This window comes from Xiphophorus hellerii, chromosome 4 (assembly GCF_003331165.1).
Source record: "Xiphophorus hellerii strain 12219 chromosome 4, Xiphophorus_hellerii-4.1, whole genome shotgun sequence".
Taxonomy (NCBI): Eukaryota; Metazoa; Chordata; class Actinopteri; order Cyprinodontiformes; family Poeciliidae; genus Xiphophorus; species Xiphophorus hellerii.
Window position 1 is genome coordinate 6670270 of NC_045675.1, and position 25365 is coordinate 6695634.

Consider the following 25365-nt stretch of genomic DNA (forward strand, 5'->3'; position numbering starts at 1 on the left):
ATAAGATAAGATAAGATAAGATAAGATAAGATAAGATAAGATAAGATAAGATAGAGTCCCATAGTCCTTTGGTGTTTGAATCAGACAGTTCACGTTCCACCCTCCTCTTATGCTGCCGCCGTGCTGTTCTCAGCAGCTGATTAAGATCCTTTTGTGCTGCTCTTACACCAGCCTTGTTCCCTGCCTTAAAGGCAGATTTTTTCCTGGTAATGCACTCCCTTATTTCTTTCGTTATATATCGTTTGTTATTTTGATACCTCTTTACTGTCTTCTGGGGCATAATAGAGTCCACACAAAAGGAGATGTAGGCCGTGACTGCCTCAGTAATACAGTTAAGATTTACATCCAAGAAAAATATTTCCCAGTTTGTATTAAGGAAGCAGCAACTCAACTCCTCCATTTTTTCCTGCAACCACACCTTCACCTGGAGGAGCTCAGGCTTATTTGACTTAAAAACAGACCGATATGCAGGGAGTAAATGAACCACGTTATGATCTGAATTGCCAAGAGGTGGTCTAGCTCTAGCTGAGTATGCATCTTTAATATTGCCATAACATTTATCTAGGATGTTAGAGTTCCTTGTACTGCACTTCACATACTGGAAAAAGCCAGGCAGAAACTTGTTTAAACTGCAGTGGTTAAAATCTCCAAGGATGAACATAGGAGCATCCGGCTTATTCTGAAGATGGTGATGGACGCAGTCCGAGATTTGAATTGCCGCTCTTGTTGCGTTAGAACTGGGCGGTACATAAACAACACACACAAAGATGTTGGTAAACTCCCTTGGGAGGTAGAATGGCCACAGAGTGATACGTAGCAGCTCTACGTCAGGGTTACATACTCTGTCTCTGACAGCGATGTTGCAACTCATTACATAACATCAGGATCAAGTTGGTTGCAACTTTTATTTAGCTGTAACAGAGTGAAGTAGACTGTACACAAAAACACAACATACTTATATGATTAGTAAAAAAAACTGTCTTTTATTTCTTTGCTCATCAATATACACTGCATGTTCTACTGCATAAATTCCCAGTGAAATACATAGAAGTCTGTTGATTTGTCATGACAAAATGTGAAAATTAAAAGTCGTATGAAAACTTTTGAATTACATTGCAAATTCTACTATTTTGGGTTGGTTTTTTGTTGTTTTTGATTTGTCTATTGGAGAGTATTTATGTGTACTTTATGAAACATTATGGGCTCAACTAGTTGTGTGCTTAATTAATTTAATTTTACCAATGCGTTTCATTTTTTGCCCTGTAAATAATGAATGTTGATGGCAATACTGTTTTGGTTAATATGCTTATGGCTGCAATGTTCACTATGTCCACTTGGTTTCTGTAAAGTGAATAAGAAAATGTCTATTCAATTCTTTGAAATAGTACATTTTGGAGCCAACAGTGTGAAAATAAATAAATGTACAACCATTAGTGCCGTGAAACGTTTAAAAGTAAAAAAACGAAAGCAGGGCAATTGCATTTTTCAAGACTAACCAGTAGATGTCGCTATTGACCTGAACTCTTAAATGACTTACTCTGAAATGCTATATTAAATATGATTTATGTAATTCTCTCTTGAGATAAATGCCATTCATTGCTGGTTGTTGCATACTTTGTTTTTACCACAGATGAGTAATCTTGCACCTAATGTGTAACAGTGCAGAATGACTTACAGGAAGTACTTACTTCCCTTAAAGACTTAAGTGAAACTAGAGATTTATATCATACAAAATATTCAGTCAACATGTGGTCAGTTTAAATGAAGAAAATACAGAAAGGAGAAAAACCTAGATCCAGAGTGAAATAAAGTAAATTATGATAACAAACGCAGAACATTGTCATTTTTTCTTCGTTTGCTTAGTTTTTCCTTTCAAGCATTTTGCAAAACAGAGCAATCTGAAAGTCGTGACTACTGAAAATGTAATCACTGCAACAACAAACAGGAAGAATAGCAAAACATCTACAGAGTAGTAGGAATACCAAGGCAGTCTGTGGGACTCTGTTCTCAGATGAGCTGCACCTTGGTGTCTTATTGCAAATTCTATCCAGAAGAGGGCGGTATCGATTGGCTTCATTGGCTGATCCCTGTGCAATCTGGAGAGTCTCTGCATGTTAATCCTGTAGGATGGTTCAGACAGTACTTCTTTGACAGTTTTCAGAAATGTGTCCTCTTTGTCTACAGTGGCTAAAGTAAGGATCTTAGCCGCTCCTCTGTCTTGCAGTCGGAGAAGATTGTCATACTGGTCATAAAACACAGGTAAACCCACTACTGGTACTCCATGATAAATGGCCTCCTGGACTCCATTTGTTCCTCCATGAGCCACAAATAGTTTCACCTTTGGATGTCCTAAAAGGTCTTTTTGTGGCATCCAGTTAACCAGTAAAGTGTTTTTTCCCACATTGGGGGGTTTGCTACCTTTATAGCTCCAGATTACTTTCTGCGGTAACTGACCAAAAGCTTCAGTAATTTTGTTTGTCACATCTGAAGGGAGCTCACTAACAAAAGTCCCAAGAGACATGATGATGACGCCATGCTGTCCAGAACTCTGAACAAACTCCTCCAGGTTCTTAGGAAGAGGTTTAGCTGGTTCACACTGAAAGCCTCCGATGTAGATGGCATTTGGCATGGTAGGACGGGGGAACTCAAAAACAAAGTCCACTCTCATGAGCCACAGGTCTGCTCCCCGCAACAAATCACTGTATCTAACATCTGGGCCAAAGAATTTATTACAGATGGCTTGATACTGGGGACGGATCAGAAAGGTATCCTGAACTTCCCAGAGGGTGTAGAAAAGGAGATTTTTGACTCTCTGTATGAAGGTCATTTTGTCTGTCAGTCCTGAGCCCGTCATTGGGATGTATGATAAAGGAGAAGGTGCAAGGGCTAAGTGGCCCTCCCCACTGGTAACCCATCTCACATTATAGACTAGAGGTAGTTTAAGAGCGTGGGCTAACATTATTCCTGCTCCCCATGCAGGATCAGTCATTACCAGGTCATACTTTTTTGCCTTTAAACCATTCATAAACCTTTTATCCTCCAACATTGTGCTAGCCATCTTGCACATCATTCCGTGCATGTCGAACATAGCTTTAAACATTTCAACCTGCAAACTCATGAAGCTCATGACAGAGCTCTCTCCTCTCTCTATTGCAAAAATCTTTCTAAGGATTGGGTTGATGAAATCATGATTGAAAGCTCTGGCAACAGGAACCGTGATGGTTTTGTAGTATGGAGAGTCGTCCTTGATGTACCAGCTTTTATTGGTCCTTATTACATCAATAGAGTGCCCACAAGAGTGGAGAGCTTGAATCATAATGTCCATATTCACCCAGTGGCTGCCTTCCAAAGGGATGATCAAAATCCTGCCACCGTGACCAACTCTCCATGAAAGGAATACTGCAAATACTAGGAAAAGATATGCTTTGGCTTTCCCCCTGGATTCCATCTTTAGCCTAAAAGAAAACAAAATAGAATTTCACGAATTAGCTAAGACATGTTGTTTTACATAGAAAATTGAAAACAAAATCCATTACATACCTGCTTTGAATGAAGTAGGTCTAGTGAGATTTTTAGTTTTCTGAATGAAACATCTTATGTTCTGCCCAAGTAATGCAATTGAAAATTCCAGAAAAACTTGTATAAACCGATTATGGATTAGCTTACTTTGGTGAGGGAGGCTGTTCAGCAAAAAGAAGTGGTCTCTTTGTTCTGCATTGTGCAACAAGCCTGCTTTGAATTCAAGGCCGTTCTTACAATCTGAGGTCCTTTCTAGATTTAACTTTTCTTTACCTTTACAATTATTGTCATCTTTAGCATATATTAATTAGCAGACCATAGTTGGAATGGTTTGCAAGGTGACAACAGCTGGAAAAAACAATAAAAGGTAGCTCATGTGCATGTTTTTTTATATAAACTTTCTTAATTGTTTTCTGAATGATCAATCATACGTCAGAATTCCTAAATGGCATTGTATGATCCTGATCAAAGACTAAAAGGTATTTATTAAAATAAAAGGCTATTTGTCTTTAATTTTGACTATTTTGTTTTGAAAATTCATCCTATCATGAAAAAAGAACAGTTCAAATGCATTAATAAAACCCAAAAATATCTGTATGCAAACTACTGACAAGCACTGTATACCACAAACACATTTGTTTATCTATATATATTTATTTTATATAGCAAATTATTTTCAGTATGCAGTACACAGTTGAGTAGGAACTGGCCAAACTAAGAGTCAGCTCCAGTGACCCGGACTCCATAGTCTCATGTGTTCTGACCTTCATCTACAATAATCAGATATACAGTAAATCAAGACCAGAAGAACAGGATTCTGGATGTAAGCGGCTTAAATGAGCATCCTCTACAGAGTAGCTGAGCTAACTCTTGTCTTCACTTCTCCTGTCTTCATGACCTTCTGATTTTGTAGTTTTAATTTATTTAAATTTCTCTTGTGACCTTATACAAGAGAACATTTTATTTTATAGGTGTGTGGCCACTTAGAGGCAATGAATGCTCCAGTAAAAAGCCCACGGGTTCTCTTGGCATTGTGACCAAATATATGTGCTGCAGAATTTGATCTTGCCTATGTGCCTATAATAAAGCTATTGTGACACAGTTTTGGTGTGACAAATTAGTTGTTTTCTCACCTAATTTCTTGACATACAATTGGTATGTTGTTAATATCGTTCTTTTACAGCCTGTTCAAAGAATGCAGAGTTTGTCCTGCTTTCTTCAAGGAAAGCTGTGAATTTAAATACTGACAAGAAAAACTATTGTTAGTCTGTAAGTAGATTCCAGTTAACAAAACATTTGTTCTATATGTTAAGTTAAACTCAAATGACTAAATTCCCTGTCCATTACTACGGCAGTTGTCATGATTTAAACTACCGGTACATGAATATGTATCTACGTTTTCTTTTGTTGCTTTTCCTGTCTAGCTGCTCTTTAGAAACAAGCTTAGAATAATACTATAAAATGCACATTGTACACATGTCCAGTCAGCAATAACTGTGTTCAGAGTTGCAGCATTATTTCTGGCACAATAGAATCTCAGAAATCGAATGCAAAGGAATGTTGTGAATAGTCTGCACTGTCATTCAAATGTCTCAGATGGTCTGAAGAGCAGTTAATGTGCTTTTCTTTCATCTCCCATTGTGATTGAAGACGTTCCTAGAGAGTACTGCCGGGATGAGTAGGGACGATGATGCTGGCCCATTTGTGAATGACTGGGATGAAAAGGAGAGCAGATCCAAGAACTGACACCAGAAGGAAGGCCCACAGAAACATTCGATCCAGGACCTGAGCAGCAAACTTCCAGTCTCGCACCACCTGTAGGAAAAAAGAAGCACAAATCAACCTCTAAGAATATTACCAATAGCTTAGTGACGAGGAAATGTGGAACTGACTAATGCTTGTTTACTCTTTTTCAGCATTTTGTGAGAAATGCTGAAAAAGGTCAAACTCACCTCTCTGACCTGGTTTTCTTTAACCACATGCATGGTGATGTAGCGAATAGATTCCAAAGCTGCTTGGAGGTTGTGCTGGGTGTAGAGAAGTGGAGTGAGCTCAGGGGTTGGGTTTTTCATATTGCCTAATCCAATATTTCTTTCTGATTCAGGCACTCTGACTGTAGCGTAGCGGTCCACATGGCTGCGCATGCATAGCAGCTTAGGTAGCCGATGTAGAAAAATCCTTCTCACCCATGGGGCCATGCCATGATGTGTCGATGAGGAGCGATGGTGGATGTTGATGGCAAAGACGGTGATGACGATTGACAGTGTGACAAAGATCATGGTAAAGACCAGGTATTCCCCAATAAGAGGGATTGCTTTGGAAGAAGAAGGGATGATTTCTTCAATGACCAAGAGGAAGACTGTGAGCGACACCAGCACTGAGGTGCAGAGAGAGATCTTTTCACCACCGTTTGAGGGCAGATAGAAGACAAGGATGGTGAGAAAGGACAGGCCAATGCAAGGGATGATGAGGAAGAGAGTGTAGAAAAGAGGCAGCCTGCGGATAATAAAGAAGTAGGTGATGGTGGGATAGGAACTGCTGCCATCAGTTCTGAGACCACGGCTGCCTGTTGCTTTCACTATCTCCCATTCCCCATTGTCAAAATAATCCTGCTTGTCCACATGGAAATCTTCCAGAAGGACGTCCACCTATAAGAATACATCATAAAATTAGTAAAAGGTTACCACTGCTAATGCACTGTGCACTTTCAATGAAATTTAGACTCACTTGTGAGCCATCATAGGTCCAGGATCCAAACTTCATTGAACAGTTCTGGAGGTCAAATGGGAAGAAGGTGACATCAATGGTGCAGGCGGACTTGTAGTTGGCTGGTGGATTCCATGAAATGGTTCCGTCGTACTTAACTACAGCCTTAGTGATAGTTCCCTCAAAACGTCCATCTGAACTGTAGAGACAAAATAACCAGAGGCTATTTAGCTCTGTGCTTTGTGATTACAGTTTTCTAAAACCCTTAAATTATCACCTCTAATCTAATATTATCATATAGCAGTCCATCTCATTGTGTCACATACTTGTCATAAAGTACAACATCAGGAAGCCAGATCCTGTCTGAGGGAACACGAATGGTTGTGATGCCCAGAAAGTCTTCAGGGCTCCATCTCAATTTCATATCAACCCACTCCTATACAATGGAGAATAAATAATTTCAGGAAACAATACAGGTGCAATTTCCTTTGCAACAACTCACAATGGGAGGCAACACTGTTTGCTTTGGTTTTAGTGTCCCACAGCATTGACCTGACACATACAGTTAAAGTAAACAGGCTAAAAACAGCTTTAAATTGAACACATAGCCATTTTGGGAATGATAGATCATCTCACCTACCCCTGCCCTTCAGTTTCCCAATGTGGCATGATGTAACCTATCACTGTGGGAGAATATATCCAAACTGAAACAAAGAGCTGGGTTTAATAATTTATAAGGCCCGCCACAGAGTCCACATATACAGCTGACAGGAGCAGGAGAGGGGGTGGAGCGGGCATGGGGAAGCAGGTGTGTAGGCACAGGGTCGAATTAGCTCAAATAGATGAGAACTGTCAGAGAAATGCAACCAGACCTGAATAAAAAATCCCCACAGAGGGACAGACTGCTTCTGCTTATCTGCTAGAACTGAAAGCACTTTTCATACACAAAATGGCTATGAGCACCAAATAGGTTTACCAGAAAAGGAAACAAAATCCAAAATCAGTTATTTATGTATGTGCTACTTCACTTGCCTGCTTCATCCAAACATTAGTTGTCATTAACTGGTTTTTCTCATCCTGGAAGGGAAAATCAAAAGGTTACTGACTATAACTCAAACCTTCAGAACCATTGTAAAGGATTAGAAAACCTTTAAGCTCACCACATCAACCAGCTGGGAGATGGCCAACCCAAACTTCACACTGATGGTCTGGTTTAGATACTCCACTGGACGGACCCATTTCTGGTAGTTTTGAAAGAGGTATTTGAACAGTTTATCTTCTGCTTTTGCATAGGAGGAGAGATTTGGAGCCTCTGAGATGTGAGAAAAGACAGAAAAATACACTTTACAGCTTGAATATGAAATACAACACTATCCTGGATCTTTCTACAGTATGTCACAGTTATGCCTGACTGACTTCATTGGTTTGAAATTGTAAATGAAAACAATTAAGAGTATTTGTGTTTCAAAATAATAATAAATAATTGGCATGATGATTGCCTGCTTACTTTGAGAAGCAAAGCCAGACAGGAACCATCCACCAAGCTCTGACTCTTTTCTTGCAGACGTAAGGAAGAAGCTCCATGTTTGCATTTTTTATTACAGAACAGCCTCTCCAGCAAGCTTCGACCATTTGACCATGCTAGTTCATGTTTAACCTTATTTGGACTGGCACTGATGAATAGTAGAATTAAAATATTTCCCAAGAATTGTGGAAAGGTCCACCTGTCTCCTCTATATTTGCATTATATTTCCCCTTGGTTCCTTCAGTTACTGTTAGTTTGTTATGTAGCTTCTAGTTTCTGCTCTGTTTTTGGATTTGTTTTGGCTTCATTTCCCCCTTTGAATTTTGTGTATTCATTTAGCCTCCTTTAAATCTAACGGCCCAAAAATAAAATCCAGTCCAGTCATTTGTCTCAGGAAGTTGAATACTCAGTCTCATCAGAAATAATTTAAAGGCCTCTGCACTTTGCCGAAGCACATTAGTAAACAGCATCATCTGAAAATCTTAAATAATATCTGACAAGTGCAAAACTAACCAAAACAGGGCAGTTTTAACAGGCTGGTGAGAAGAGAAGCAGCTTACAGAACCATGCTGACTCTAAGGAGTTGCATAGATCCACAGCTCATGTGAGATAATCTGTCAAGAGAATAGTCCTGCACTTCCCAAATCTGGGATTTATACAAGCATGGTAAGAAGAATGTCATTTGCAGTACACCACAAAGCATGTAGAGGACAAAGCAACTTCATACAAGAAGTTGCTCTAGAAAGATGTGGCCAAAATTGAGTTCTTTGGCCTGCATAGAAAATCCTGTAATGCCATTATGTAATGCAATGTAATACAAACAAGTTCATATTTTCATAATACAGGACTATCTAATATATTATATAACATGATAGACCAAATCTTATCAAGAATCTATGTGAGAACTTGAAAACTGGTGTTAACAGTTGTTCTCCATCCAGTAAACGCATTTTGATTAACCCAATTAAAAATAGAATAGGTAAATATTCCTTTCTATATATGTGTCACGCTTGTATAGACACAGCAGCTGTAATTGCAGCCAAAGATGGTCCTGCAAAAAGTTGAGTCAGGGAAGCTGAATATCGCATTTTTCTGAATTCAGTAACCTTTTCCTTCCACCTCAGAATTATGCACACTGGTGAGTTGTTCTATCAGGTAAAATCCAAATAAGATCCATTGCAGCTTCTGGTTGTGGGGAGACAAATAATGAAAAAATTCATGGTTGTGTCAATATTGCATAGTACTGCAGCTGAAAATTCACCATGATGATGGCCACACAGGTGTGTATCACCAGTACAGAAAACATTCCCAGCCAGTGGCTGTATGATAAACAAATTCAGGATCACCCTGTCTTCTTCTACAACATGCCATCCCATGAGACAGGCTGTTTCCTCCTTTTGGAAATGTCGTTTGTGGCTTGAGGTACTGTTGGGGAAAGAAACAGTACCTCTGAATAACATCTGTGCAGTTTAATCTATCAGAGCTAAACTGATATCTGCTGCAGAGTAAAATTAATATTTAATGTTACCCATTGTATTTTTGATGAATAATGTCGCTGCTCAGGAGTGAAGCATTATAAAACACTGTTTTCAAATGAACATAAATTACATAATTTGATGGATGGCTCATTACGGATATGGAGCTCTTCAGTGATAGTAAACCTTTGTTAATTCAGTCTCAATACAACAATCCATAAACGCAGAACTTCTCTGACAGTTTTTATTTGTGCTTACTCCTTCAGCTTGATCCACTCATGTTGTCAGTTGTTTACATCTCTGCTTAGAACAGCTCTTAGATCCCTTGTTGTTTGAACAAAACATGCTTTATATTTACCTAATTGTAATCATGTATTCTTTTAGATTTATGTGGTAGGACTATTTCCATTTCTTAATTCCTGGTCAAATATGAATTATGAGTGTATGTAGGTAAAAGTAATTTTATGTTAAAAATGTAGGAGTTGTAGATTTAGGCAATCCTAATGTAATTAAGTATTTTGGCTGAAAAAGTTGAAACCCAGATATATAACCACTGACATCCTTTCTGTCTGTTTCATCAACCTGAGAAGCAAAATCTTACAAGTGACTCAGTCCTGCATGAATGAATCTGCCTGATTTGCCAAAGGAGAAGCAATATGATTGGGGACCCTGCTAAATCATCCAACGAATAAGAACAAACTCATATATAAAAAAAATCAACTGGATTTCATAATTAGGTATAGTACCTGATGCATTATACTTTGTACTGACAGAAAGCAATAATATTTATCCATTTTTTCTACTTGAATAATTTAAATAAGAGCTTTTTCATGCATACAGTACAATACTTACGAAGAGAGTGACACAGGTGGTACCAGCACAGAGATGGAAGCAGCATCAGCAGCAGTACATGGAAAGTGGTCGCCTCTCCTGCTCTAAGCATCATGTCAAAGTTGAACACAAGCAGCTGGTCTCTTAGGCATCCCCAAGCTGTCAGTAGTAATGAAATAAATTGAGTCTGCTAAGAAATCACTTACATTTTTTGGCAATAACCTTAAGTTATCATGCCTACATGCATCTTCCACTGACCACTGCACCGATAACACTTTTAATAGAGGAATAGCACCCTCCACAAATCAAGAATGCCCTCCACCTTCACCTTGCAAACATGAACCTCTTATAAGAAATAAATGCAGTCCATATTGCAGCATGCAAAGGCTGGATGCGTACCTGCTCCGAATCTTTCTCATTAACACAGAATCCAGCGTGGCGGCAGATGAAAGGTGGAGGGAGTCCTGACAACAGCAACTGTGCTGCATCGCTCTCCTCCATTCCAGGCAGGTTCTTTTTCTTGCCTCCCACAGGCGCTGCTGCACTCCCGGCTGCATCCAGTTGTGCACAGGCAACGTATTCTGTTCTCCTCTCACCCCTCCTTTCCCTCCTTCTCTCTCCTCACAGTCCTCCTCAGCCCCTCCACCACGACCAGCATCTCTCCTTCTGTGCTCTGAGAAATCCAGTCACTCATCACATGCAGTAATAGCCATCCTCTGAATCAGCCAACCTGCTGCCTAGACCAAAACAGTAAATGGCGAGCTCTGATTCCCATTACCATTACAATGTTTCCTGTGATCCACGTCTGCACAGGTGGGAACATGGTAAGACATGACAAATGGGAGAAAATAGACAAAAAACAAAAAGAAGAATGGAGGTGTAAGTGCCATTTGTCAGGGAATCTTATTACAGATACCTGTAATAACCCATTCTGTTGTGGAATAAATGTGAAGGGAGGCATCATTGTCGTGCAACTACCAAGCAAGAGAAGGGAAAGTGCCAGAACTGACTTGCATCTACTATTTCTAATTTTGAGCCTATTTCTGTGTTCACTAACCTTTCAACAATGTGGGAAACTTCAGAATTCAATCCAAACTTATGCTATTAAATCTGTGTTGTATACAGATTTATTACATACGGATGTGTTTCAAGCAGTTATTTTTGTCAATTTAGATGATAAAGAAAAACAAAAAAATTTAGTCTTCAAGGAAATTAGACACAGTGATGTATTCACGCACAATTATGGAAAGTTGAGTGGCAGGAAAAAGTGTGGTAAAAATGATTGCAAATGGAGTCAGTGCTTCAAGAGCACCATTAAAGATGTTTAGGGAAGCTAAACAGTGTGTTTTGTCAATTACAAAATCAGCTGTTTACCAGGAAACCCTTCATGATTTCTTTGACAAATAAGTTTTATGGAGATGCTAATTTCCCAGCAAAACTTGGAACCAGTTCACACAGTCATGAGTAACGATACTTGCAGTAATGTCCATGAACCTCGTTTGTGCGAGGAATGGCGTAACAACAATGAAGAACCTGCTAGTGGACTGGACTCGATACACCTGATAATTTGATGTTTGTATGTTGTAACTTAACTCAAACTCAGTTTTTTGTCAGTTGAAGTTGCATTGTTACTTATCACGGTAACAATGCAAATTATTTACGTCCTAGCGCTGAAAACCGAAAAGTAATAATTGCGTTCCTAAATTTAGAGAAAGCTTTTCTGCTCTCAAGACTTCAAATCACTTTCATACTGTCATTTATTAACATTTAGCTGGACTTATTGAATTATGATCAATAACTACATGGACGTGAAATGTACAGATAATGTGTTGGAACTTTACTTTGCTCACTTGTTCAATAATTTGTATCATATCTTTGTTTTCTCTCTACACTGACAGTCAGCTTCTTGTACTGCAGCTAATCTACTGCTGCAGGGCTTTGGTCCTGTTCATCCTCGTCCCCTGCTGCTGCAAAGGAGGACACATATTGGTTCTTCCTATCGAGGGCAGTCACTGGATGAACATGGATATTTTAATAAAAGTTCTGCACTCCAGAGTACACAGCCTGACTGTTATGCGCCCCAGCAACAGCTGGTACATTAAAGATAACTCTTCCTATTCCAGCACATTCACAGAAGAGGAGCTTCTATCAGAAGTTCATCACCAAAATCATATTTGACATCGTACAGTTTGAGCGTGGGGCTTTACCTTTGACCAGCTTTGCTTGGGATGTTCAGCACTACCCTGGAGATTCATAGGGCTGTCAGTGAATATGCCTCAGCCATGTTGGATGATGCAGAATTAATTAGAACCCTGAACAACACCAAGTTTGATCTGGTTCTCACTGACCCCTGCTGGGGCAGTGGAGGACTTTTGGCCAAATATTTAAGCATTCCTCTAGTTTTTAATGTTCGTTGGATAATATCTGAAGAAGGTCAATTTGGCATCGCTCCTTCACCATTATCATATATTCCTATCACAGGATCTGGCTACAGTGATAAAATGACCTTTTTTCAAAGGGTTAAAAAACAACATTTTATACTATATCATCTGAATGAATGATATGTTGGTCACTAAGCAAGTTTACCAGCCACTTTGTGAGCAATATCCTGGATCTGATTGTGACTTTGACCATTTAAAGATAGATGCAGACATCTGGCTTATGAGAACTGACTTTGTGTTTGATTACCCAAGTCCCACAATGCCTGATGTTGTGTACATGGGAGGATCCCACTGTAAATGTGCAGAACCACTTCCTGACTATATGGAGTAGTTTGTGCAGAGTTCTGCCGATCATGGAGTCATTATCATGTCTTTAGGAACATTTGTGCCTGCACTTCCAGATGATCTAGCAAATGAGATTGCAACAGCTTTTGCAAAGTTGCCACAAAAAGTCACCTGGAGCTATAGAGGACCCAAACCGTCCACTTTGGGTAACAACACTTTACTGGTTGACTGGATGCCACAAAAAGACTTTTTAGGACATCCTAATGTAAAGCTATTTGTGGCTTATGGAGGAACAAATGGAAACCAAGAAGCCATTTATCACAGAGTCCCAGTAGTGGGTTAACCCTTGTTTTTTTTATCAGTATGACAATCTGTTGCACTTTCAAGTAAAAGGTGGAGCTAAAATTCTTACACTGAGTACATTGAGTATTGCTACAGAATGCCCTGGTATGCTTACCACTCTGTAGACGTATTCCTCTTCCTGATAGGTGCAGTACTGCTCACGCTTCTCGCTACAGTCACGTTTATCAGATGTTTATGGAAATCTGTGTGTGGATGTAAAGTAAAACTTGAGTAATGATTAGACAGATTCATCAAGTCAGCACTATCTAAACATTTTCACAAGCTGGGGACAAGATTGAAAGCAGTAATATTAACTTGATGGACTCTGAATGCTTGTATTGAAACATATTTGGACTCTAACAATACTGCAAATGGGTTTTGTTCAATATTATATTGGTGGCTAAGGAAATGTAATTTTTACTTTTTTATTGTAGTCCATAATGTCCTCCTACAATGTTTAATCCACTTATTTGTTTACCTTGTGGTATTAAAAACATATATGAATACATGTTATTTTCTTTCCTGAACAATTTTTTCCAATTTGTACTGAAATAAATTGGATTTTAGTTACAAACTATCATTCAGTACAGTAACTGTTTAGCACAGAATAAAATATTGTGTTATAAATATATATACATATTATGCACTGGATGCAACCAATAATGACGTATTTAGGTTGATTTTTATGCTGAAATATTTCTTGATATGTTTTTGAAATTTACACAATCTGGCTGAATCAAGGCGTGTCGTGCTGCATAGACGTGAGTATCAAACACCGTTTCTAATTTACACAATTTTTTTCTCAGGCACTGGGTGTCGCCATGGAGAAAATATTTTCTATCAGCATGAGGAAAGAGAAGTTCGTTGACTTCCTGTGAAGTTTCCTCTTACTTGCTTTCCTGTCATTGATTTTGCACGGTTTTCATGTCATCATTGTTGTATGGAACAGCGTTTTAAAACCGGATTTCATCCCCAAACTCGATGATACGAGTCAGTTAATTTTCACATCACGTCATTTGTGTTGGTCATTCTGTTACGCCTGTTCTCAGTTTATTACTCTGTAGAACCGTTGGTAGGCGTGACTGGGCTGAAGGTTGTTGTACCTTATGTCTTTCATTTGTGGAGATCGTCCTGTGGCACACTGAAACAGCTTCCACGTGTGGTCTGGACTGAGAAGACTAACTGTAAGTAGCTATATCTGTCTAGCTATCTATTTAATCTCCTGTCTGAATGTCATACCTGTCAAGTTTTGGACTTGAGAATACGGAAAATGTTTATCCGACCGCTGTTGCCGTCGGAGCGGAACTGCAGCAAACAGAAAGGGGCGTGAACGGACCACTGTCAGTCTCATACCTTATTTGGAAATGGGACCATTGCAATCCGGAGGTGAAAGGGGCGCTATTTCCTAGATTATCCGCGGCCTCCCGTTTTTATTTTCTTTTTAAATCTGTGATATATTTTCACCTTTAAGAAGGATTTTCACTCTCAGCATGTATTTGAGCATCTCTCTTTTATTTACTTCAACGCAGCTCACAGTTTTTAACAAATTTTGTAGCTTTCGGTGTACTTCTAAATCTGCTCCTTACTCGCATCTTTTTGGGCCAGCTACTCCCTCTAGTGGCGTGGGGGTGGTAACACAACTAATCTAATTACATTACTAAATCAGAATACCGCAAAGTCTTTATTATTTACTATTAATTTCGGCATTTCTGGCACCGTAAAAGATAAATTATCTTATAAAACACCATATTTTTTCATTTCCTTAAGGATGTAGAGCTAATTAAATGACATAAACAATACTTTTACACATTATAAATAATATATATATCTCCATCATTATAGAAATAAAGAGACATGAAAAACAACATGATCAACTGTAATAAAAATGCCATTTGCAATGTATAAATAAGAAATTTAATTGAGCAAAAGTCAATAACAAACAAATGAATTAGGTACAGAAGAATAACAACACAGGTTGTTACAACCAGGGTTGTTAAACAGATACAAGCAAAAATTCACATTTTTGTTTTTACGGTGCCATGTATATTATTCTAAGATACTTTTTGTTGGTAGGGTCTTATATATAGGAAAAAATAAGATGAAACTATTTAGTCTATCAACGTGGAAATTTTCCTTAGACTCTAAAACGATAAAATGAATCATATTTATAGAATCACATTATCAACAATTTGTGAATAGAGCAAAACACTTAGCAAGCTATAGGTAAATGTCATCATTTAGTTTGGTTAAGAATAATTATTGCTGTCAATAAATGACTTCTATAGATGTTCTTAGTTGCCAGAGGAACACAGTAACGCCTTCATGAGCTCAGAGGTTCAAACTGACAAAAAACAAGGATGGATGCTCTCTGCTAAAATATTTCTTGCCATCTTCCATGTTCTTTCAGCAAACAGTTGAGACAGAGTTCTTTTTGGTTTCACCACTATTTACCTGATATTTTACCCGCCATTGAAAGTATTCTTAAAAGATTGTCTGTTAGTCTGAAGCTCATGTGACCAAACCAGCCGGAGTGCAATGGTCCCATTTCCAAATAAGGTATGAGACTGACAGTGGTCCGTCCCCGTCCCTTTCTGTTTGCAGCAGCGAGGTGTACTTGGAGAAGCGGGGGGTGGGGAGGGTGTGAAGAAAACTACTGTAACAGGAAACAGCGGGAAGAAGAAGTCAGAGGGGAAAAATACGTAAGTTTCCCAGCCAAAGCGGGAAACTTGACAGGTACTCTGGAAAATGTTACTGAACATTTTTGCACATGTAAGCTTTACAGGAAGCAATGCATGTTATAACTGATCCCCGAAGGGGTAAATCCAGTTCTGTCAAGACGTGTTTCCACATGTAATCTCTTCCACTGCTTCAGATTAGGAGCAGCCCTCAAATCCCATAATATTCATATAAGAAAAGGCTTACATTTCCTCTGACTAACTTTCAGCCAGCAAATAGTGTGTATGCTTCATCTTTGAGAGTGGTAATGGTGGTCTTGCTTTTTTAGATAATTATGCTTACTTGTTTATTTGCTTAATCAATAGAACATTTATAACAAGAAAACAGATTTATCTGACATACCATTAATTCCAGCAATCTTTGAAAAACAGTTGGATTACTTTTTAAATAGAAATCGTACAACTTAAGAAATCTCTGCTCAGTAAGAATTATAAGTTTATGGATGTTAACATTAGAAATCAAAAACTATTTATTCATCCTTTTTGAATTATGTAAATAATTGTTTTACTTCAGGAAAAACAAAACAATATAGATTTCTGCTTTTATTTTTAATTATTAATTACTTAATTATTAATATTTTGGTCCTCCATATTTATGTTAAATGCAACCAAAATACAGTGTGTAAAAGTGCATTTGCTGAGAAAATACACCTGAATGGTGAAACTGGAAAAGTTTAGTGATGTTTAGTGATGAGCTCTAAATTCGCTTATGTTTAAAACTCAAGAGTTCTGTATCACTGATTGCATGCAAACCATCACTATTATGTAAAAGAACATATGACAGTGAAAAATAGTCTAGTAGCATTTGCAGCTCATACATTTTAATTAATACATTTTGCATTAGTTTTATTCCAGTCAAAAGATGATTCGATTTAACAGATTATATTAATTTCTGTTTTATATTATTGAAATTATTTACTGAAAAACATTTTTTCTCCATTTCAGATGAAGACAGTCTGTTGCTGCACTGTGTTGCTCCTGCTCGTTCTGATTCCCACCTGCTGTCATGGTGGCAACATCTTGGTCTTTCCTACTGAAGGAAGCCACTGGATAAACATGGAAATTCTTCTTAAAGCTCTACACTCCAGGGGACACAATGTAACTATTGCACGAGCTAGCAAAACCTGGTACATCAAGGATAATCCCTTATATTACAAGACCTTCATAGTGCCAGTAGAACAGAGCTTGGTAGATGGAGATTTTTTGAAAAAAATGTTTTCTGTGTTCATAAAACTTGAACAGGGGACTTTAACTCTTACCAGTTTTTTCCAAATGGCAATAGGCCTGCTTGACAAAAAACTTAATATTTACAGTTCTGTGAGCTCATTTGTCCCAGCTCTGCTGGATAATGTGGAGTTGATGAGGAAATTAAATGAGACCAAGTTTGATCTGGTTCTTACTGATCCATGCTGGGGTAATGGGGCAATTTTGGCCAAATACATGAATCTCCCTTTAGTTTATAATGTTCGCTGGTTAATGCCTGAAGAAGCTCATTTTGCCATCGCTCCCTCACCATTATCCTACATCCCTATGACAGGATCTGGCCTCACTGATAAAATGACTTTTTTTCAGAGAGTTAAAAACATAATTTTATATCTAATGACTGCCATTCAAAGCATGTTTGCATCTAAGTTTGTATACCAGCCACTTTGTGAAAAGTACCTTGGACCTGATTGTGACTTTAATCAGATACAGAATGATGCAGACATTTGGCTCATGAGAACCGATTTTGTCTTTGATTACCCACGTCCCACAATGCCTAATGTTGTGTACATGGGAGGGTTCCATTGTAAACCTCCAGAACCACTTCCTGATGACATGGAGGAGTTTGTGCAGAGTTCTGGAGAGCACGGAGTCATTATCATGTCCATCTCAACATTTGTTAATGAACTTCCAGAGGACCTTGCAGATGGCATTGCAGCAGCTTTTGCGAAGTTGCCACAAAAAGTCATCTGGAGCTTCAGAGGCCCCAAGCCATCCACTCTGGGTAACAATACTTTACTGACTGAATGGATGCCACAAAAAGACCTTTTAGGACATCCTAAGGTAAAGCTATTTGTGTCTCAAGGAGGAACAAATGGAGTCCAGGAGGCCTTGTGTCACGGAGTTCCAGTAGTGGGTTTTCCTCTGGTTTATGACCAGTATGACAATCTGCTGCGCTTGCAAGAGAAAGGAGGAGCTAAAATTCTTACATTGAGGGCAGTGGACACAGATGATGGCTTTCTGAAAGCTATGCAAGAAGTTCTGAATGAACCGTCCTACAGGCAGAACATGCAGAGACTCTCCAGGCTGCACAGAGATCAGCCAATGAAGCCAATCGATACTGCCCTCTTCTGGATAGAATACGTCATTAGGCACAAAGGTGCTGCTCATCTGAAAGCTCAGTCTAACCGAATGCCTTGGTATGTTTACCACTCTGTAGATGTAGTGCTGTTCCTGACAGGAGCAGTGATGCTCACGCTTTTAGCTACAGTCATGTTTATCAGGTGTTTATGGAAATCTGTGTGCAGACGTAAAGTAAAACTTGAGTAGCATTTCTATCCTTTGTGTGTAAAGATATTGCCTGTAAATAAAAGCATGTTTATTGATCAAAGCAATTGTTTTCTAAATTTAGAGGAATATTTTGTACTTTGTTATTCAAAGTAGGGTACTGTTTTAGAAGATTTTAAACAAATAAATAGATGTTTGTCTTTTAATTGACAGTAAATTAATTAATTATTTAAAATATTTTTAATCTGTCCAACTCTTCTGTTTGATAGCAGAATATTATATATTGCAGCAGAACAGGATTAAAGGACATTATCCTTGGATATCAAGTTGTATGTGGGAATGATACACCAAACTTGACAATGTTCCATTTACAAACTGTCTGATTAAATTATTTCAGTAACTTTGCTAAGTTACTAAAAACTCAGCTATTTTATAAATTAAAATATTCTAATAAGGCTCTATATTGTCTTTGGATAACAATTGTTAAGCAGGTGGTAGCCATACTTTCTATTTTAAGTGTTATCTTGTAATTTTCATTGAAAATAATCACAGTGAACAAAAATAAAGGCATTACAACATCATTCTATGTAATTTTTCTAATCTGTTTCACTTTTAAATTGAGTTACTAAAATAAATTACTTTTCAATACAGTTGTGTTTTTATTTTACATAAACGTTTTTGAAATAAAGATAGAAACTGAACACCATGTCTTTGATATAAGTGGAACAATGTCTGAGGGCCTTTAATGTAAGTGATAATGTTGCACACACTTTATCACACTATAGTTGCAAGTGCACTCATTTTTACTCCTTTGTGTTTGGGTTGCCTTGTTCTGTATGTAAATACCAAGCAACTGGAAAAGCAGGTAATAATGCCATTTTGAACTGGAGATAAGAGACACAATGTTTGAACTGTACCTACATTTGTCCTGTCAATGAGTAAGCTTATTATGTTTGTTCCTTGCACACGTTATCATAATTTAGCAGCATACACTGGGGTAAAGAGCATGAGCTCTTAAACTCTGCATTTTTTGAAGATAAACTCTTGTAACTGTGGACTGTAAGCTGTTTATTGATCACGGAGGAAAACTGAGAATAGAAGAGGTCCTGTGGCATGAAGTCTGAATAGTGAACTTACCCTTGTTTTTAAATCAGTTTGGCAATCGGCAGAGAAGGACCTAAAAGTCTGAAATTTTTCGGACAATGATGACAGCGTCCAAAAAGCTATGTAGTTCTTGAACAAACACTCCTGCCAGGTGAACATGCAGATTCTCCAGAGTGCACAGAGATCACACACAATGAAATGTGTAATTTACACATTTTCGAACCTGGTAAAGGACAGACACAGGGTGTACTTTCTTTTTACCATGTGTAGGAGCATGAGAAACAGATTTGCCACACCAACCAAAGTGTGCTCTGATGATTTAATGCATTCCAATTTAGTATACAACAAAAAAAGGAATGGGGCTATGTGACTGAATTGGAGTAATTTAGGACAAGGGTATTCTGGAAAATCTAATTTATGCACACAAATGTATACTTATCAATTACTTTTATTCTGTACTGAATGTAACCAACATTGAGCTATTTAGAGAGATTTTTTTTATGCTGATAAGATTTTTTTTTTTAAATTTGCACAGTTTGGCTGAATCAAAGCGTGTCATGTTGTTAGTCACCAACTCTGCCAAACACGGTCTCTAATTGCTGCATTCCTTTTCTCAGACACTAGGTGTCGCTATGCAGAAAATATTTTTTCTCAACAGGAGGCTCTGTACAGTTACGTGACTTCCTATAAAGTTTCACCTTACTTGCTTTCTTTTCATTGCTTTTGCACACGTCCTGCCACCATTCTTGGATTGAACAACGATTTTAAACAAGATTTCACCCCAAAACTTAACGATTTTCGTCAGTTTCACATTCCTAAAAATCACCGCATAGATTTTGTTAGTCAGTCTGTTTTTACTGTTCTCACACACAGGTTATTACTTTATAGAACCATTTGAAAGGCGTGACTGGACTAAAGGTGTGTTCCGTATGGGGACTGTCCTGTAGCACTCTGAAACAGCTTTCACGTAAGTCTGGACTAAGAAGACTAACTGTAAGTAGCTATCTTGATATCTAACTATCTATTCAAATCTCCTCAGTGATTTTACTCAGGCAAATGTTACTGAACATTTTTGCACATGTAAAGTTACACTTTTACATCAAGGAGCTAATCATGTCACAATTAGTCCCTGCAGTGTTAAATGCAGTTCTGTCAAGACGTGTTTTCACATTTGGTAGCTTGCTGTAGATATTCTAAATAAACTGTTGCACTGTACTTCAGATTAGGCGCAGCCCTCAATAATATCCGATGGGAAAGTTATCCAAAGCCACATTTAGTTGTAGGTTATATAGAAAACGAACTTTAGATAATTTAGTTGAGAAGAGCCATGTTTGTCTAACTCTGGTAAAAGCACATATAGTGGCAAGCTTAAGAGTGTCAAAAACAAACAACTCTAGCAACTCAAGCAGTCTTTCAACAAAATTAAATCTGGGAGTGGAATCAAGCCCAGTTTAACTGTGTTCAAGTTCATGTACAGTGAACGTTGCTGAATGATAATCTTAAAGACCAGGATAACTACAAGCAATGTACCAGATTTTTAACTAATGGAGGTTGTATCCTATGGGTTTCATGAAAATTGGATGACATGCAAAAAGGCAAAAAAAAAAAAAAAAACCTTTTCTCTGCCTTCCTTTTATTTTGGCATTTAGTCTTTCTTGAGATTTTCCTTTACATTAACCTTTTGTTTGTATTTTTCTCCCCAACTGAATGTTAAAGAAGAGTAAACTTTTTGAATGTTGATCATCTGGTGTAGAGCAGACATAGCAATTCAGAAAACAAAATCACACAAAGTGTCAAACGTGGTAGCAATAGTTTGATGTTCTAGCGCTGTTTATTTGTTTTGTTTTGTTCCTTTTGTTTGTTTTTTTTACTTTAGACTCTGAACAGCTTGCTGCAATTATTGAAATCATGATTTCTGCTTTCTAAGAAGATCCTTAAGCTTCACTACACTCATCCAGCAGAACATGAATCACATCACACCAGCAAGTTCACTCTTGTCTGGCTGAAAAAGAGGAAGATTTTGGTGCTGCTTATTTAAAGTCCAGACTTGTATTCACTTGCAACAGTTTGTTGCAAACAGGCCAGTTCACTAAAGTAATGTAGTTAAATTAAAACAAGTTAGCAAAGTGGGACAACATTGTTCCAAAGCAGCATAAAAATTCAAGGAGGCAAATACTTATTCATGCTGTAGCATGAGAGAAGACTCACATTTCCTCTAACACCTTTAAGTCAGCAAATAGTTTGCATGTTTTATGTTGACACAAAAAAATAAACTATTAGAATTTTACAGTTTATACATATTAATGTGTACCTTTTGCAGTATTATTTTATTCCAGTCAAGAGATTATTAGAATTAGGGAATGCTGACCTGTTGTGTTAATTTCTGTTTTATATTATTAAAACTATATATGGAATGACTTTTTTTTTTATTTCAGATGAAGACAGTCTGTTGCTGCACTGTGTTGCTCCTGCTCATTCTGATTCCCACCTGCTGTCAAGGTGGCAACATCTTGGTCTTTCCTACTGAAGGAAGCCACTGGATAAACATGGAAATTCTTCTTAAAGCTCTACATTCCAGGGGACACAATGTAACTATTGCACGAGCTAGCAAAGCCTGGTACATCAAGGATAATCCCTTATATTACAAGACTTTCATAGTTCCGGTGGAAAAGAGCTTGGTAGATGGAGATTTTTTGAAAAAAGTATTTTCTGAGTTTCTAAAACTTGAACGGGGGACTTTACCTCTCGCCAGTTTTCTCCGAATGACAATAGGCATGCTCGATAAAATTGTTGATGTTCACAATTCTGTGAGCTCATTTGTCCCAGCTCTGCTGGATAATGTGGAGTTGATGAGGAAATTAAATGAGACCAAGTTTGATCTGGTTCTTACTGATCCATGCTGGGGTAACGGGGCAATTTTGGCCAAATACATGAATCTCCCTTTAGTTTATAATGTTCGCTGGTTAATGCCTGAAGAAGCTCATTTTGCCATCGCTCCCTCACCATTATCCTACATCCCTATGACAGGATCTGGCCTCACTGATAAAATGACTTTTTTTCAGAGAGTTAAAAACATAATTTTTTATCTAATGACTGCCATTCAAAGCACGTTTGCATCTAAGTTTGTATACCAGCCACTTTGTGAAAAGTACCTTGGACCTGATTGTGACTTTAATCAGATACAGAATGATGCAGACATTTGGCTCATGAGAACCGATTTTGTCTTTGATTACCCACGTCCCACAATGCCTAATGTTGTGTACATGGGAGGGTTCCATTGTAAACCTCCAGAACCACTTCCTGATGACATGGAGGAGTTTGTGCAGAGTTCTGGAGAGCACGGAGTCATTATCATGTCCCTCTCAACATTTGTTAATGAACTTCCAGAGGACCTTGCAGATGGCATTGCAGCAGCTTTTGCGAAATTGCCACAAAAAGTCATCTGGAGCTATAGAGGACCCAAACCATCCACTCTGGGTAACAACACTTTGCAAGTTGACTGGATGCCACAAAAAGACCTTTTAGGACATCCTAAGGTAAAGCTATTTGTGGCTCATGGAGGAACAAATGGAGTCCAGGAGGCCTTGTGCCATGGAGTCCCAGTAGTGGGTTTTCCTCTGGTTTTTGACCAGTATGACAATCTGCTGCGCTTGCAAGAGAAAGGAGGAGCTAAAATTCTTACATTGAGTATTGTGGACAAAGACGACAACTTCCTGAAAGCTATGCAAGAAGTTCTGAATGAACCGTCCTACAGGCAGAACATGCAGAGACTCTCCAGGCTGCACAGAGATCAGCCAATGAAGCCAATCGATACTGCCCTCTTCTGGATAGAATACGTCATTAGGCACAAAGGTGCTGGTCACCTGAAAGCTCAGTCTAACCGAATGCCTTGGTATGTTTACCACTCTGTAGATGTAGTGCTGTTCCTGACAGGAGCAGTGATGCTCACGCTTTTAGCTACAGTCATGTTTATCAGGTGTTTATGGAAATCTGTGTGTAGACGTAAAGTAAAACGTGAGTAATATTTATATGCTTTGTGTGTAAAGATATTGCCTGTAAATAAAAGCATGTTTATTGATCAAAGCAATTGTTTTCTTAATTTAGAGGAATATTTTGTACTTTGTTATTCAAAGTAGGGTACTGTTTTAGAAGATTTTAAACAAATAAATAGATGTTTGTCTTTTAATTGAGATAGTAAATTAATAAATTTTTATAATGATATTTAATCTGTCCCACTCTTCTGTTTGAGTAGCAGAATATTATATATTGCAGGAAGACGGAATTAAAAGATGTAATTCTTAGAAATCAGAAGTTCTATCCGGGAATGACATTCCAAACTTCACAATGTCCCATTTACAAACTCTCGGATTAAATTACTTAAATCAGTAACTTTGCTAACTCAGTTTTTAGGATATTCTGATAAGGCACTTTTGTCAGATTGAAAGAACCAGTTAGAATAATAATTGTTAGGCAGGTTGTAGTCATACTTTCTACTATAAGTGTTATGTTTTCAGTAGCTGTCATTGAAAATAATCACAATGATGAAAAATGAAGACATTGCAACTTCAGTCTGTGTAATCTTTCTAATTTGTTTCACTTAGTAAATAGAGTTGCAGAAATAAATTACTCTTCAACAAGGTTGTGTCCTTATTTTGCATTCATTTTTTGAAATAAATAGAAACAAAACACCTTGTCTTTCATATAAATGGAAGAATGTCTGAGGACCTTTAGTGTTAGTGATAATGTTGCACTCATTTTATAACATTGTAGTGGTAATTGCCAATACCATGTTAATTCTGTATATAAATACCAAGTGACTGGAGAAGCTGTTGAATGTGTTGTTTTGAAATGGTGAAAATAGACACATTGAATAATCTGCACCTACGTTTGCTCTGTCAATGAGTAAGCTTATTATCTTCCTTGCACATGTTATCAATATTTAGTAGCATTCACTGGAGTAAAGAGCATGAGCTCTTCACCTCTGCATTCTATGAAGATAGACTCTTTGTGCTTGTAACTGTAGACTGAAATCCAGGATGAACTTAATATTTGTGGTTTGGACAAGTAATATGCCCATTAAGTTAATAGCAGTAAAAAAAGAGACAAGATTCATTGATGTATTGCCACAGAAAGTCATTTTTATAGCTACAGGTCACCAAATTGTTCACTCTACATAACATTTTACTAGCTGACAAAAAGACCTTTTAGGATACTCAAAGATAAAACTATCTGTGGATCACGGAGAAAAACTGGGAGTATAAGAAGTCTGAATAGTGAATTTACCCTTCAATTAATTTGGCAATTGGCTCTGGTCACATGCCAGAGGAGGACCTAACTATCTTACAATGAACATACTGTACAATGACAATGTCCAAAAATCTGTAAAAGTCTTCAATAAACAGTCCTACCAGGTGAACATGCAGATTCTCCAGACTGCACAGAGATTAAACAATGAAGCCAATCAATACTGCCATCTGCTGGGAAAAGTTTGTTACAAGGCACAAATGTACTCCTCTCCTTAAAGCTCAGTCCCACATGGTCTCCTGATTCATTTACGCTCTATATTCTTATTCCTCGTCCAGACAGGAGCATTACTGCTCCTGCTTCTAGCTACAGTCATGTTTATTCCATCTCTGTCTAGACGTAAAGTAAAATGTCAGTAATGATTCAAGAGATGTCCCCTATTTAACATTTCTAGAGCTCCTGTCCATCATGCACACATTTTTAGTTTTAGCATCAATTCAGTCATTTTTTACTTCTTTGAATGAGTGTAGAAGTAAATGGTAATGGACATTATCTTCCTCTTCTTTATTGAAAACATTTTCATTACTCTTGCTGACAAAAAAACCCCCAACATTTCAATCATTTAAGAATGAAGACCTAGTAAAAAATTCATCCAATCCTCAATATCT

The 25365-nt window shown here is 37.8% G+C and overlaps 4 protein-coding genes and 1 pseudogene across 7 annotated transcripts; 3 read left to right on the plus strand and 2 right to left on the minus strand.

Annotated features, from left to right (window-relative positions):
• Positions 1-8: 8 nt before the first annotated feature.
• On the minus strand, positions 9-4056 carry LOC116718576 (UDP-glucuronosyltransferase 2C1-like). The gene has a single exon (XM_032560655.1). The coding sequence runs from the start codon at positions 3446-3448 to the stop codon at positions 1841-1843; it is 1608 nt and encodes a 535-aa protein (XP_032416546.1). The 5' UTR covers positions 3449-4056; the 3' UTR covers positions 9-1840.
• Positions 4057-4153: 97 nt separating this feature from the next.
• On the minus strand, positions 4154-14439 carry chrna5 (cholinergic receptor, nicotinic, alpha 5). Of its 2 annotated transcripts, none has more exons than XM_032560662.1 (9): positions 14364-14439; positions 10456-10729; positions 10078-10215; positions 7386-7537; positions 7258-7302; positions 6552-6661; positions 6247-6424; positions 5472-6167; positions 4154-5334 (listed from the first exon to the last, which is right to left on the minus strand). In XM_032560662.1, exons 3-9 carry the CDS (start codon positions 10169-10171, stop codon positions 5176-5178), a joined length of 1434 nt encoding a protein of 477 aa, XP_032416553.1. In that variant the 5' UTR covers positions 10172-10215; positions 10456-10729; positions 14364-14439; the 3' UTR covers positions 4154-5175. The 2 variants fall into 2 exon arrangements, with proteins under 2 accessions (XP_032416553.1, XP_032416552.1); XM_032560661.1 differs by lacking the exon at positions 14364-14439 and adding an exon at positions 14228-14335.
• LOC116718580 (UDP-glucuronosyltransferase 2B17-like) lies at positions 10737-13326 on the plus strand (annotated as a pseudogene).
• LOC116718578 (UDP-glucuronosyltransferase 2C1-like) lies at positions 14162-18930 on the plus strand. The gene is made up of 2 exons (XM_032560660.1): positions 14162-14308; positions 16805-18930. The coding sequence occupies exon 2, from the start codon at positions 16805-16807 to the stop codon at positions 18389-18391; it is 1587 nt and encodes a 528-aa protein (XP_032416551.1). The 5' UTR covers positions 14162-14308; the 3' UTR covers positions 18392-18930.
• LOC116718577 (UDP-glucuronosyltransferase 2C1-like) lies at positions 14173-24090 on the plus strand. 3 transcript variants are annotated; one of them, XM_032560659.1, is made up of 2 exons: positions 14173-14308; positions 21889-24090. In XM_032560659.1, the coding sequence occupies exon 2, from the start codon at positions 21889-21891 to the stop codon at positions 23473-23475; it is 1587 nt and encodes a 528-aa protein (XP_032416550.1). In that variant the 5' UTR covers positions 14173-14308; the 3' UTR covers positions 23476-24090. The 3 variants fall into 3 exon arrangements, with proteins under 3 accessions (XP_032416550.1, XP_032416548.1, XP_032416549.1); XM_032560657.1 differs by lacking the exon at positions 14173-14308 and adding an exon at positions 20112-20446; XM_032560658.1 differs by lacking the exon at positions 14173-14308 and adding an exon at positions 20112-20420.
• The last annotated feature ends 1275 nt before the right edge of the window (positions 24091-25365 follow it).